The sequence below is a fragment of the Syngnathus acus genome, chromosome 3, assembly GCF_901709675.1.
Source record: "Syngnathus acus chromosome 3, fSynAcu1.2, whole genome shotgun sequence".
In the NCBI taxonomy this organism is placed as follows: Eukaryota; Metazoa; Chordata; class Actinopteri; order Syngnathiformes; family Syngnathidae; genus Syngnathus; species Syngnathus acus.
The window spans coordinates 7,226,196-7,239,366 of record NC_051089.1 but is presented as its reverse complement, the minus strand read 5'-3'; the positions used below and the strand labels follow the sequence as shown (position 1 = coordinate 7,239,366).

Here is a 13,171-nt window from a genome sequence, read left to right as displayed (position 1 = left end):
TATTGGATGTACATGTTTGTTCGCCTGTTTCTACCTTCGCAACACGAACAATTACATGTGTATAAACTGATATTTTTAAACCATAACACTCAATTCCTTATTTGTTGTGACTCCTCTTAGCTCTTCTCTGTTGTCATTCCTCAGCTTGATTAGTCAGTGGATTAATTTGGGAGCAGGATATCTATGTTGCTAATGGCCATTGAGATCTCATCACCACATGTCACTATTACTGGCTGAGCTGTTTGCCTTTTACTATTATCTCCCTCTTACATGTTATTGATGATCGTCTTTGAGGTGGGAAACGAGAGGCAGCACCGCGTGCCCTTTTGAAGCATCGCCGCAATAATGATGTTCTTTCTATGATAACATTGAATTACTTGATTTGAACCTTTATTGTCATTGCACAAATGGTGGTAGAGCAAAAATTAGGAAGACCGTTCTTGATTGGTGCAATGAAAGGGCAGATAATGATACCATTCAAACCCTATCAATATTAAATTACCAGAAAAGCGAAACACTGGATTACCGAAAAGATTTGAAATATAAACAAAGGTCCGCTTTCATTGAGTCCCAAGTACTGAAGTATTTATTGCATTTATTTAGCTTCCCCATCCCAAAAAAAAGAAAGAAAGTCAGTTCAAGTGTTTTTTATGCATTCTTTTTTCTTATTAAATAACTGGTTAACCCATTCATTGTAGAAAATACAATACAATATTGAATAATAATAATAATAAACTATTTGACATAGTACACACAAAATATAACTATCCTAGCCAATCTGTACATTTAAAAAAAATATACAATAAATAAACATGGGCCTTCCCTCTGCTCTAAAATGCACGAGAATGCCTTGCCTCCATTCCTAATGGTCGCTATTCATTTCACATTATTGAATCTAATTAGTCTTTTTTTACACTGTCTATAAAAATGACTTGAGCAAATAATGAGTGTTTTGCCTGAACATTTCATGGCTAATCAGACGCTCTTGCAATCATAAGCGGTGGCATATTATACCGTGTGATTTGCATGTGAAATTGTGTATCTGAATGATTATGTATGTATCTGTTCAGCGTCAAATATCCGTGTCATCTCTTTGAGGTCTTTACATGTGACTTTTTCTTGTATTGATGATTTCTTAGCCTGCACTGGTGTGAAACATCTTGCTCAAATGTAGATAAATATATATATTCACTCTCTCTCTGTCTTTGTGTCTTTCTCCTCGTCTGGTGGTCATGTCAGTTGCCTTTGGCTGCCTTGCAGATAACAAAATCGTCTCTCACCTGCTGGTGGCTGAACCAGAGAAGATCTACGCCATGCCCGACCCAACAGTACCTGACAGCGACATCAAGGCTCTGACTACGTTGTGCGACCTGGCTGACAGAGAGCTGGTGGTCAACATTGGCTGGGCCAAGCACATCCCAGGTAGGAGGCCTGCTAAATTTGTGTGCATACTGCGATACCATACACACACACGCACGCACACACACACGGCCAATGCTTACTTGGTGTTGCTTACACTTATGATGTGACCCTTCACGTCAATCCCCACACCCAGACAGTTTGAACTCTTGACACCTCCATCTGGCCAACCAACTGCTTTCACATTGTACACAACATATATATTCAATCCATACAAGGGTGGGTGGGTTGATGAGACGGATAGTCTTATTGCATAGCAATGATACGCAGATCAGAATAAATATTAAACCGTCTCAATCAATTACGATGCAGTCAATGGCATTCCTAACAAGGCTCTCCGATCCAATATCGAATTCTTTTTATCAATAAATGTGAAAATCGAAATGAATGAAGAGAAGGAAACGGAGATGAACATGGCTTGTATTGATCTCTGTGCAGACAGTGAGCAAGCATGTCGGTCATTGATCCACATGCCAAAAGTTATTTTTGCATTTAAAAACTTGACTTGTTCAGTTTCCTCCTTTTCCTTTTTGCTTCCTCCCCTTCTTTTACAAGAGACGAGGCCCAGCTTAACCTGGTTATCCACAGGCTAAAGTGCGCGTGTGAGCGGTTGTGTGCGCGCACAGAGCAACGATTGCTCGGCGCCGGAGAGATGGCGTGATTAGACGACAGAGCGAGGCAATCCACAGCTCTGTTTACAACACTGAACACTGATCTAATACTCACGCTCACATACACACAACACACGTGCACACACACTTCTCAAGTGATCTAGTGTTGAGTGGAAAGGATTCTCAGAGCGAAATGCCGGACTTCAACATTTGTTATCCTCTTCCATGTAAGATAAGAAGGTTAACTCGTCTATTCTTTTCTTTTCAATCGAATAAATGCTACTGTATTCTATTCATTTGCACGAGTGTGCACGCACACGTAGACGCTTTTCTTATGAACGCACACGCGTACACACGCGCGCGCACTTTTCTTGCTATGCTACAGTAATTTTTTAATCAAATTGATGGAGAGAGACAAAGAGAAAAAAGACAGAGGCAGAGTGAGGAGAGGTGAAGCCAATTTATGCTTCATGATATGGTTGCGCTGCGCTGCTCACGCACACACACACATGGTGACACATACACAGAGGCTGGGAACAGTGGTAACAACGTGTCAAGGCGAGCGCCAGGCAGCTAATTTGAAGTCATTAGATGTCTGCCGTACTGGCAACAATTTGTTACGCTCACACATGCACAAAGGCCCGCACACAACAACACGACACGCGCGCACGCTGAGTTAAGAGCCGTCTGCAGATAGCGAGGAGGCTAAATTGTAAACTAATTTAAACATCACTCAGCGTTAGAGAGGCTGCCTGCGAGACAGGCCCCCGGATAACAAGGCCGGGCTGTGTGTGTACACGCGTGTGTGTCTATATGCGCTGCAAGTCATGTTTGACACACAGGCTCGTCCAAACTGGTGACAACACGCGCTCGCTCACGCACGCACAACGCACACACACATCACTTTGATTGCTTCTTTTATTCTAAGGCTTGGTTTGTACGCCTGCGTGCATTTCCATACTGATATGGCCTATATGCAAACATTTGATATGTCATTAGAGGAGGAAAATGAGGTTTCAGCGAGTGTGTGTCTCTTGATATCCCGCAAAGAATATTAAAGCACACACACGTGTATGAGGAGAGAGATGTAATGGGATGAGAAATAAAAACGGCATTGAGAATTTACATAGATGCACGCAAATTCTGTATCACAAAGACAAACACTCAAAGTTGTGTGTACTTGACTTTATTTCCTCATTTAGTTGCCAAGAGTGTTTATTTACTCCATTGCAGAGATTGACAGACTTTTCTTCTTAGAGTGGTAACTTTTACTCATAGGCATATTTTAACGCAATTGAATTATAATGGTGATGACAAGATATTCCAATAAAACATGCATCATTCTATGTCAGAATATCAATTCTTAATGAAATTCATGATTATATTTGTCGGCCTATAAGTGGGTAAACTAAAGAAGCGTTTTGTCAAAATGGATGGGTACAAAGTGTCAGTGGGCAATCAAGGCAGCGGCTTAGAGTAAAGAACTCTCCACAGTCTCTATTCTCCAAAATATAAATATTGTGATTTAAAACAATACTTAATACAATTTATGATTAAGCAAGTTTTCACAGTAGCACACAATGAAGCAGTGAATTATGGCGATCGAATGTGTACAGCAATTGACTAGGTGGGTAAAAACTGCATACCTGGTGATTAATTAAAGCAGAAGCCACAATTTGAGGAAATATGCAATGTTATGAATCCCAGGCCTGTGGTGTCCAATAATAGGAGTTAGCGCAGAGAAGACCTCATTTTAATAGCTCTCCAGGAGACAACTGCAGTCAGATATTAGGCCACATGTCACAGTCAAGTGTGTGCGTGTGAATGAAGGAGGAATGAGGAGCAGTCAGGTGAGAGAGAAGGCCCGGCAAATATTTAAACAGGAGCCAATGAGAGTGTGAATGAAAAGAAAAGGCAATTTGTCTGCTCTTTTCATCCACTGTCTCCCTCTCTCTTCATAATAGCTAAATGACGAGCGAGCGGCCAGTCATGCCGGTCGCTCTTATCTAGACATGGCCACACAAAAGGCCAAGACAGGCAGGCAAGGCGAGCACTTGACTTGACAGAGGAGCGAGGAAGCGAACAAATGAACCAATCGGCCAACAAGAAGCTCTAATGCCGTATTTTAGCAAAACCTCAGGTCTTCAATAAGACTGCTTTTTTTTTCTTTATTCAAGAGAAGATATTACCTCCGCCCCCATTTACTTGCGTCACTATCTCCTGATACTTTTGGTTCTCCTCATCCTCCACTTTCTTTCATTCCATTTCAATTTTGACACTCTGGATAAGCGTGATTCATTTTGATTGAGCTGTAAAAATGGTTGAAGGGAACGTGAAGGAGGTTTGTTCTTTTAAGTGATCTGCATGGGGATTTGGGAACTCTAAACTTTAAAATGGCCGCCTTGCTTTCTTGTACTATCTGTCATTTTGGCTTAACCCATTATTGATCACTACACAGATTGTCAATTCTATGACATTTAATCAACCACATTCTCTTTCAAATGATCGATAAGTTGAAAATAAAAATAAAAACCCCACAAGGAAACTGACCAAAAGTCTTCATTTGTTTATTAAAACAAGAAATGTTGAATGAATACATTTGGATATAAATTTCAACCTTTTGCCAGCTACGGACGGCAAAACCTTTATTGTGTAAATAAATGGTTTAAAACAGACTAAAATTAGTTCTGGAGGGTCCACCCGACTGTGACGATATGAATCTGTGGCTAAAAAGCAAAGTGTGGAGAGTCTTTGTCTCTAAAGTGAGAGGTCATTGGCAAGAGATTCTCGAATATCCCAGCTTCTTCCTTGACAATTGCACCATGTTGTTTGTTTTTCATAAATCATTTTTTTCACCCTAATGCTATAAAAAAATTATTTCGTGTATTATTTTCAATTAAATTTATTATTTTGACAATGCTGTGATCATACATTGTGTAAAGAGAAATAGGAAAACACAAAGTGGAGAAACACTTTAGTCAAGACTTATAGCTCATGAATACATTTATGACTGAATGAAGCAAAGTAAATGGTGCTGTATGTGGGGGTGTCATATACATTAGCTCCACTAGCCGCAAAGCGCCTCTAACACAATACCATTTGACCTGATGGCCAAGTAGTCCCCTGCCAACTCTTCAACCGTTCATGTGACCTTCCTCACCCTCTCCTACTCCCGCTCTGACCCTCTTCACCCTCTTGCCACTGTGTTTTTAACCTCTTTATTATCAAGCCAACCTTGTTCCATCTTGGGCATCATGTAGCCAGGTCACCAACCTTGCTTGCTAGCTAGCAACCAATCAGCCAGTCAGTCAGTCAAGTGACTTCGCAGTCAGTCAATCAGTCAGGCACTCACACTCTCAGCAAATATTGATTCATAGAGGTGTCCAGCTCCTTTTAGCAAATCAAATGTCGGGTCTCAGCAGACACACACGCAGATATTCTCATCAATGGCTGCACTTGACTGCGACACTGCAGCCCCCTAAATTAACTCTGACACTCATTATGACACTTCATCGCATAAACGTGTGGTAGTGATGTAACTTCTCAGTGAAGCCTAGGGAAGCTGATTATCAATCCCTCAACACATACACTACTATATCCTTTTAAACTCTCGAAGCACTATATCGTGACATCACTGTCCAATACTTTTTGTTAATATCTTCTTCTGCGCACTCGCACACATTTCATCTGTGAGTTGCGCCCGGTGCTGTCGTCTCAGTACCATTACCTCCCTGCAATAAAACGTCACGTGTGTGTACACAACACGCACATACTATAAAGTCAGCGGCAGCTTTGGCCCCATTCTGTCTTCCGACACTAGTTCACCTTGACAATCACAGCATGCTCAGTGCCTCCTCAAACACGCAAACGCTCACCTTGACACACACCGCGACTGTATTTGTACCTGCTTATTTTGTGTCTATTCATCATGTCAAGCTGTTAACACTTGGGCGGGGGTAAGTAGAAAATGAGTCGACACCGATTACTAATATATCTTTCATGTATGCAGTGCTTCGTGATAATCTACTTCTAAGTTCTCATATTCAATCCAAATCGGTTTTAATATAGTATATTAGGGTTTGAAATTGTATTTAATCTCGGCTCGGCTCTTCACTGCTTATCAACCTGGATGTGTCTCCATTTGCTGTTGATTTTCTCATAGCCTTGCTAGGCGTGTTTGATTTCCATTCATGTTTCTCCCGGCGCAGCGTAACATGTTTAGAGGCCGCTGCCTTGGTTCCAAATGTGTGCCTGTGTGTGTATTTGCATGGGCGCCTTTTGTGGTCCATCTTCTTATCTTTGCATTGGAGACGTCCCATCTCGCTTATTGCGGCCCACACAAACAAGCACGTGCCTGTTTGCAGATGAAAACAAATATTGGTGGAATCAAATTAGCGTGAGAATATTTGATATCTGATCTTTATGTTTGGATTAAGCCGAGCTTGCTTTATTGGGTTAAAGCTTGAAGGTATTGAAGCACGTCATCAATATGGGGAAACAAAGGAAAGCATGTTCTTCTTTCCTTCCATTGTTGTGTATTTTTGGTATTTCCTTTAATGGTTAATTTGTGTTAGAATCTGTTTCTAAATGTGTTGTTCTACATGCACTCACTAGCTACAACAATTAAGTGAACAACCGCACAATGTGTTAAGAGCTCACGTAAGACTCAAAATCGGACTTTACAAAAACATCATATTATTTTATGCACTGATTGCAAATCTGCCCTTATTTTGTCTCTGCACATCAGGTTATCATAATAGAAAACGTAAATAATTAAAAAAATGAAATATTGGTATTATAATATATGTATTAATATTCATGGATCATGGGTTAGGTTTATGTCATTTTTTTTCGGAAGCATCATGGCTATAAATTACAACTCATTAGAATCCGTACTTCGCTTGGTCAAAGTTAACAAAAATGGAAATAGCTTCAAAACATGATGTGCTAAAAATAAGTTAACACATTTCTCTTAAATACACGCCAAAAATACATTTCGGAACACTTGCCAGCTCTAATTAAAATTTCCTGTTGACCAGTTTTATGAGAAAGCATTCGTTGTAGTTTGCAGTTAGTTTGTACAACTACAAAGCATGTGCAGAAACGTGTGGCTACGTTTTGACAAGGTGAAAACGTGAATGTGACCAAGGGCCAGTCTGCCTCTGTTGTGTGTCTGACCAAGGGACACACGCACACACAGTGACACTTACCTTCATCAGGTCACACGTTGCTGGTGACACACCTTGAACATCTTTACAGCAGTGCGAGTCGACACATCACACAGACACGCATATGCACGCATGACTCTTCCTTTCACACATTCTACCAAGTGCCACAATAACTGTATTCACGTGTGTCGCACCAAGTTAGATTAACTTTCAACACTGAAAACGACTCAAAAGTCACCTGAGTAGTAGTAGTAGTCGGACTGACCAATATAGCCTGAAGTTCATATCACGGTATCATTGACAGTAAATTATAACGCAAATATTTCTGAATTGTTTATTAGGACAAACTGTTTTTGTAGCCAACTTTGTATTTTCCACGGCATATATAGCATATTCCACGCAAGTTGTAGTGTTAGAGCGATGAGCTCAGATCCCATTAAAAGTGCCGAGATTAATTAAGGTTTTTGTTTGTAAAAGTCAGGAAGCACTGTCAGTAGGTGTGTAAAAACCAATACTGCACTCAACGGCCCATTGCTGTTTTATCTTGATTACATTAGCAAACCAAATCCATTTATCTGTCAGCCTTTCGAGACCAAGCCCGCAATGCGAGCACGCGGGCTAATCTGCATCGAATAGTGTCTGTCACACATCCAATGTGGAGCCGCTCACATCCAAACACGCAGCGCGGCGTTTACAGTTTCACAATATGTGACACGAGATGAGTAGTGACAAATAAATCAGCATCGGAGCCCATCATCATCATCCGAGTTGTCACTTGCAAACAGTCAGCTTTTACTACTTTCAATTTGTTTCGCTATGTGTGTGTGTAAGAGAAAGATAGACGATTTGATGTGATTTGATAGGATATGATGGCGGAGGGCATAAAGATAGATGATCATAATTTCGCACGGGGCCAAACTCCATTTCAAAAAATCCTCATCCGATTCTGTTGCTGCCGGCGTGCCGAGCATAAACACACATCAAAATCCGTATAAAAGTTCACACATAAGTTTATTGCTCACCTATGCATGAAGCAAGGGGTTTTCATGACGTCACATTATTTCTGCCGGTTCATGCAAAGTTCACAGACAGCCATGAAATAGTTCTTCCCTCCCTCCCTTTTGCTTTTCTTTATCTGTTTACTTTTCCTCATTGTTTACCTCGGCATCATTTTGTCTCCTCGGCCTCCTCATCCATATTCTTTCTCTTTTGTCTGTCGCATCCCCTCTCCCCTATTTTCCATCCATTGTTCTTAAATAAGAGTCGGGATGATTCATCCATTCCATCAGAGGATAAGCAGGTCGTAAAATGGGATTAGAGCGTGCCTGTCAGCAGCTGAGGAGGACGTATGGTTTGTGCGCGTACAAAACACACACGCGCATACGGGGAATCATCTAAATATCGTATAGGCATAAAGACAAGAGATACCTCATGCAGACTCAGCTGCTGATAGGAAACAGTTTGGATAATTGTATGTGTGTGTGCCGGTGTCTTTGTAATGATATTGTTCGCTGCAATCATTCCGTTCACCAATTATTGTCACCATTATTGTTTATCAACAGTCTGCAGTATGTCACCTTTGTTTTTTTCCATATTCTTCATAAAGGTACACCAAAAAACAACAACACCATAAGTATCAGTCATGTTAATGCGACTTGGTTTATCAAAAGAAAGGGATCGCGATTGGCTTTTGGTTTCTTTTACTGTGGAGGATTTTTTTTTTCAGACAGCAGACTAAAGTAGAAGCTGACTTAGCATCAGGCAAACTATACACCTTTAGACACCAAATGGTTTTTTTTTATGTCAATTTATTTAACTCAATATAGCTACATTTTTGAAAGTCCTCTTCACATCTTCACAACCAAGCAGTAAATCATGAGTCATAACAAATATGCAAAAAATTTACATCGTTCAGGAGATCATTCAGCGGCAAACAAGCAGTTGAAAGAGTCTTTTCAATATTATTGTTATGTATTTGGTGAAGTCCGGTCAGGTCACAATCATTGGTCCTCATATAGACCTGCACGCTCGCTGGCGCAGCTCCAGCCAGCGTCCATAAACGCACTCGGGCACGCGCTAATTTACGACGCTAACGCACCATAAACCTTCTACATTTTCTTTGTGTTCGATCTGAGCACACCTTATAAGCATGCTGATGGGATGTTTCATCTGCAGGCCGCTATCGTAGCTACGTACCTCATCGTCTACCCAAAATGAATCTTGGGGTGTACTTTTGGGTATCTACGTTTACATTTGTCAAGTTATGTTTGGGCATTCCCTTTGTGAGTTTATTTGAACACGAAAGGCCACCATAAAGAATCCAAACATGTTTTTTGCGCTTGTGTGTCGGTGTGCCGTCCATCAAGCCACACACTCAGCCGAAGCAAAGCATTGGCTTGCTTGCTGATGATGACATATGAGTTCCTGGCCGTTGTAATGGCTGTTAAATCTCATAATTACACGCTTCTTTATTGCAATGCATAATGACCCTGCAGCACTATTGGACAATTAATTAAGATTTTCAGCCGGGGCTCTTTTTTTTTTTTCAGGCCCAGATGAGAATGTGGAATGAGGTCCTAATGTTCTTGTCTCCAAGCTAGGACATTACGAGGCGCTTAGAAAGCTCCACGTGCGTCGATTTTCATCTTTTCTCTCATTTTGTCTGTCTTCAAAATCCTCCCTTGTTGAGAATCCCCTCTTCCATGCTTATCCTGAATGATGATGATGATGGTGAGATATTGGAGAGCATATCTCTAATCTGTGAATGCTAAATTAATCCCTGTGGAGTTTGTGTGCTTGTGGCTCTGTGGGAAACTACGGGGGATTAGGAAGATAGAATCAACACCACCTCATAAACTCGTACATGGACACCGCACTAGTGGATAGGAGGCCATTAGAATTTGAATTTTTTTACAATCGAAAGATTTTATTCACGCATTCATCATGTGTTGATCAGATCTTGAGTAGAGTAGATTTTATAGCAGTCAAACATAAATATTTGTAATTAATTACATGTGCAATTTTAATTTCTTAGCTCTCTAACCATCCATTTCTATCTAAAGGAAGACAAACTCATTTGTGAGAGTTCAGTGAAACATCAAGACTGGAGAATAAAATACAATGGGCCTTTTTTTCTGATACTTGTGGGATTTGGCCTCTTCAGAAAAATACGTTATTACAGGAAATTGCTCCGAGCAGGTAATCCAGCAAGCGATCAATAGACAGCCACAACGCGGTTAATTGAACAAACTGGGAAATGTGAATTCATTACAGATCAGATTGATACATAGACAGCTGAGTCGCTTTAAAACCCCGCCGTCTGATCTCAAATCCTCTCGGAAGCTTCATCTCTTGTTTGAATGAATCTTCATGGAATTCTTCCAATAATTGCATTGTGTTGCACTCTATCAGCAAACAACATTTGTGATTATAGTTATTACCCAATATTTGTTGTCTGGCAATTCCCGCTGTTGAGGCCCAACAGAGAAACAATCAGTCTTGGGCACAGAGGAGTCTTTCCTTATTCACGTCCCAGCTACAGTTAAAACAACATTAGCATTGGCATTATTTGATCTGATCCTGGTAGATTAAAATCATAAAAATTATGAAAAATTGAGGAAGTGTATGAATACTTTAAAACAATATATTGCCATCTTCATTGTGTGAATTATCTCAAAGAGAACACAAAACGAACTCGACTGTGGCCTGAATATGATTCATTTGTTCATAACTCTTTTTGTTTACTGTATTTTTTCAATCCATTTTATTCCTACTGTCTCTTTATTCTGGAGCTCTAATTACATTTTTCACTCTTCACCTTTTTTTTCTGGAAAAACTGTCTGTCAGCAGTGTCAGTGTGTGTGAGACCCACAGAGACTTAACACGTCTAAGCTAATACACACGCGCGCACACGCGCTCACACACACAGTGGTCATTCCTGCCTGCATCAGCATTGAATCATGAAAGGCAGTAGTAGGATGCAGGATGGAAAAAGTAAAGATAAAAAAAAAAAGAGTGTATTTAGTGTGTTCACTCTCAAGCCGAGTGGATGATTGTCAGTCGGGCGGGGCTCACGACTCTGTACGGAGTTCAGAGGACCCAAGTGGCACATGCCTACCCACACGCGCACATTATTTGACACAGCCCTGGTGGAGCTGGAAGTGGGTAATTAAAATGTAAATATTGATATTTTATTATTTGAAATGGCTCCACTGCAGTGCTCTTAATGTCACTCCATCTGGCGTCTCCGCAGAGACCCCGGCCGGCCTCCACGCTGCCCCCTCCGAGGCGACCCGGGTGCACCCACACCCCGCAGCCACCTCGGTGTGGCCGCGTCTCCGGTTTGGCTCTAATTAACTATTAAATATGAGCGGCCGCAACCACCGAGGCAGCGCGGTTGACACACACAAGCTCCTCTCTGTTTCACACACACTCATATCCACTAAAGCAATGGGAAGATTTTAAGTGTTAATCTGCCAGTGCTGCTGATGGTGTCTAATGTATGCAATTAACAGTCAGCCAGGGCTGAGGGTTTGGTAATTAGCTGGCTGTTCACACTGATTAGAGGCGAGCGCAGCCCTATGACTGCTCCACTCTCCCTGAGGCCGCACACGCTCGGAAAGTGGGGGTGCGGTCCAAGGAGAGGTGGCGGAGGGGCTCGGGAGGCTAAGGAAATGGAGGAAAGATATTTTAGCCAACAATGTGAGAGGTGGTGAAGGTGATTATGTACATAATGAATGTGTTCCTAAGCAATAAAAGTGACTGATGTGGTGTCACTTTTCTCTCAATGTTGCTCCCAAAGTCATTTTATCATCAGAGTAGACCGCAACCTCACCTGTTCATCTTTTTACCTCTCACTTTTTTTTATTAACTGTACAGGGGAGGGGTGAAATGTTTGTTAGAAAGTTAATATTCTAACATCGATGGGGTTTTCTGCTTGTTTATTTACTCGAGCCCTCAAAGGTTTGTCTTGCTTTCTTGTTTTTGTCAACTGACAGCTATTTTGTATGGGGAGAAATTTGTGTCAGTTATTTACACAAATAAATCCGCGATGTTCAGTTATTTTTCGGATCCACACATACGTAGTACATCCACACATAAATTACTTTTTAAATTTTTCTCGTCTAAACAAATATAGTTGCGATTTTCACCAGTTTTTTCGATCCGCGAATACATTGGTGATTTTCACATTATTGTTTGTATTATTGTTGTGTGTTTATTGTTTGTAAATATTCAATTTTGCATGTGACACAAACATTACGTCAAGCGTCTTTGGGTTTTTGAAAAGCGCTATACAAATTTAATGAATTATTATTATTATTACGCCATTTCCAAGACATTGGTTTTACGAAACCTTCGAAATATATTTTTGGCTTGCATTCTGAACTCTACAACCTGAGGTCCGTGTGCATGTGTGTTTGTCTATGAGTTAGTGTTTTTTTGTGTGTTTCTCACACCCCTCTAAATTAACTGGTTCTCTGCGAAGATGCGTTTCCATCTCATTGCGCATCTTTGTATAATTGGGTCAGCTGGTGAGTGGTGTGTGTATGTGTTTGTGTGTGTGTACTTTGTTTGGGCTTGGCCAAAGCGATCACAGGGGGTCCGTGTTCATTTGGGCCGGCGTCTGGCCTTATGGTACCAAACAGTTTGACAAGCACACACACAAACACACATGCCCCGAAAAAAACGAGTACTAAGGGAGAACCCACTATCTTTCCACGGCATATATTAAGCCGCGAAAGCAAACTAGTACTATTACTAGAAAGCATGTAATTTTGAGTTACTTGTATCAAAACTTTGTATCAAACTTTTCTTTTATGTTCTCAATGTAAAAGCACCGAACCTGTTTTGTAGAAAAAATAATAATTTCTAAACCAAACATATCTGTTGCAATTTTATGTCTTTTTTAGAGGCACAATAAGCGTTAACTTTCCTTACTGTAATAAAAGTCTGAAATAAGTTAATCATTTATAT

At 40.7% G+C, this 13,171-nt stretch overlaps 1 protein-coding gene across 12 annotated transcripts in view; it reads left to right on the top strand.

The window, feature by feature from the left end:
• Positions 1 to 13,171, top strand: part of esrrga (estrogen-related receptor gamma a) — an 87,052-nt gene that overhangs the window by 62,372 nt on the left and 11,509 nt on the right. For 10 of the 12 annotated variants that reach the window (XM_037247441.1, XM_037247446.1, XM_037247445.1 and 7 more), the window contains one exon: positions 1,240 to 1,422. In XM_037247441.1, the coding sequence (XP_037103336.1) occupies positions 1,240 to 1,422 (183 nt within the window). The remainder of the gene's footprint in view (positions 1 to 1,239; positions 1,423 to 13,171) is intronic. The other 2 variants (XM_037247443.1, XM_037247444.1) reach the window with 1 other exon arrangement.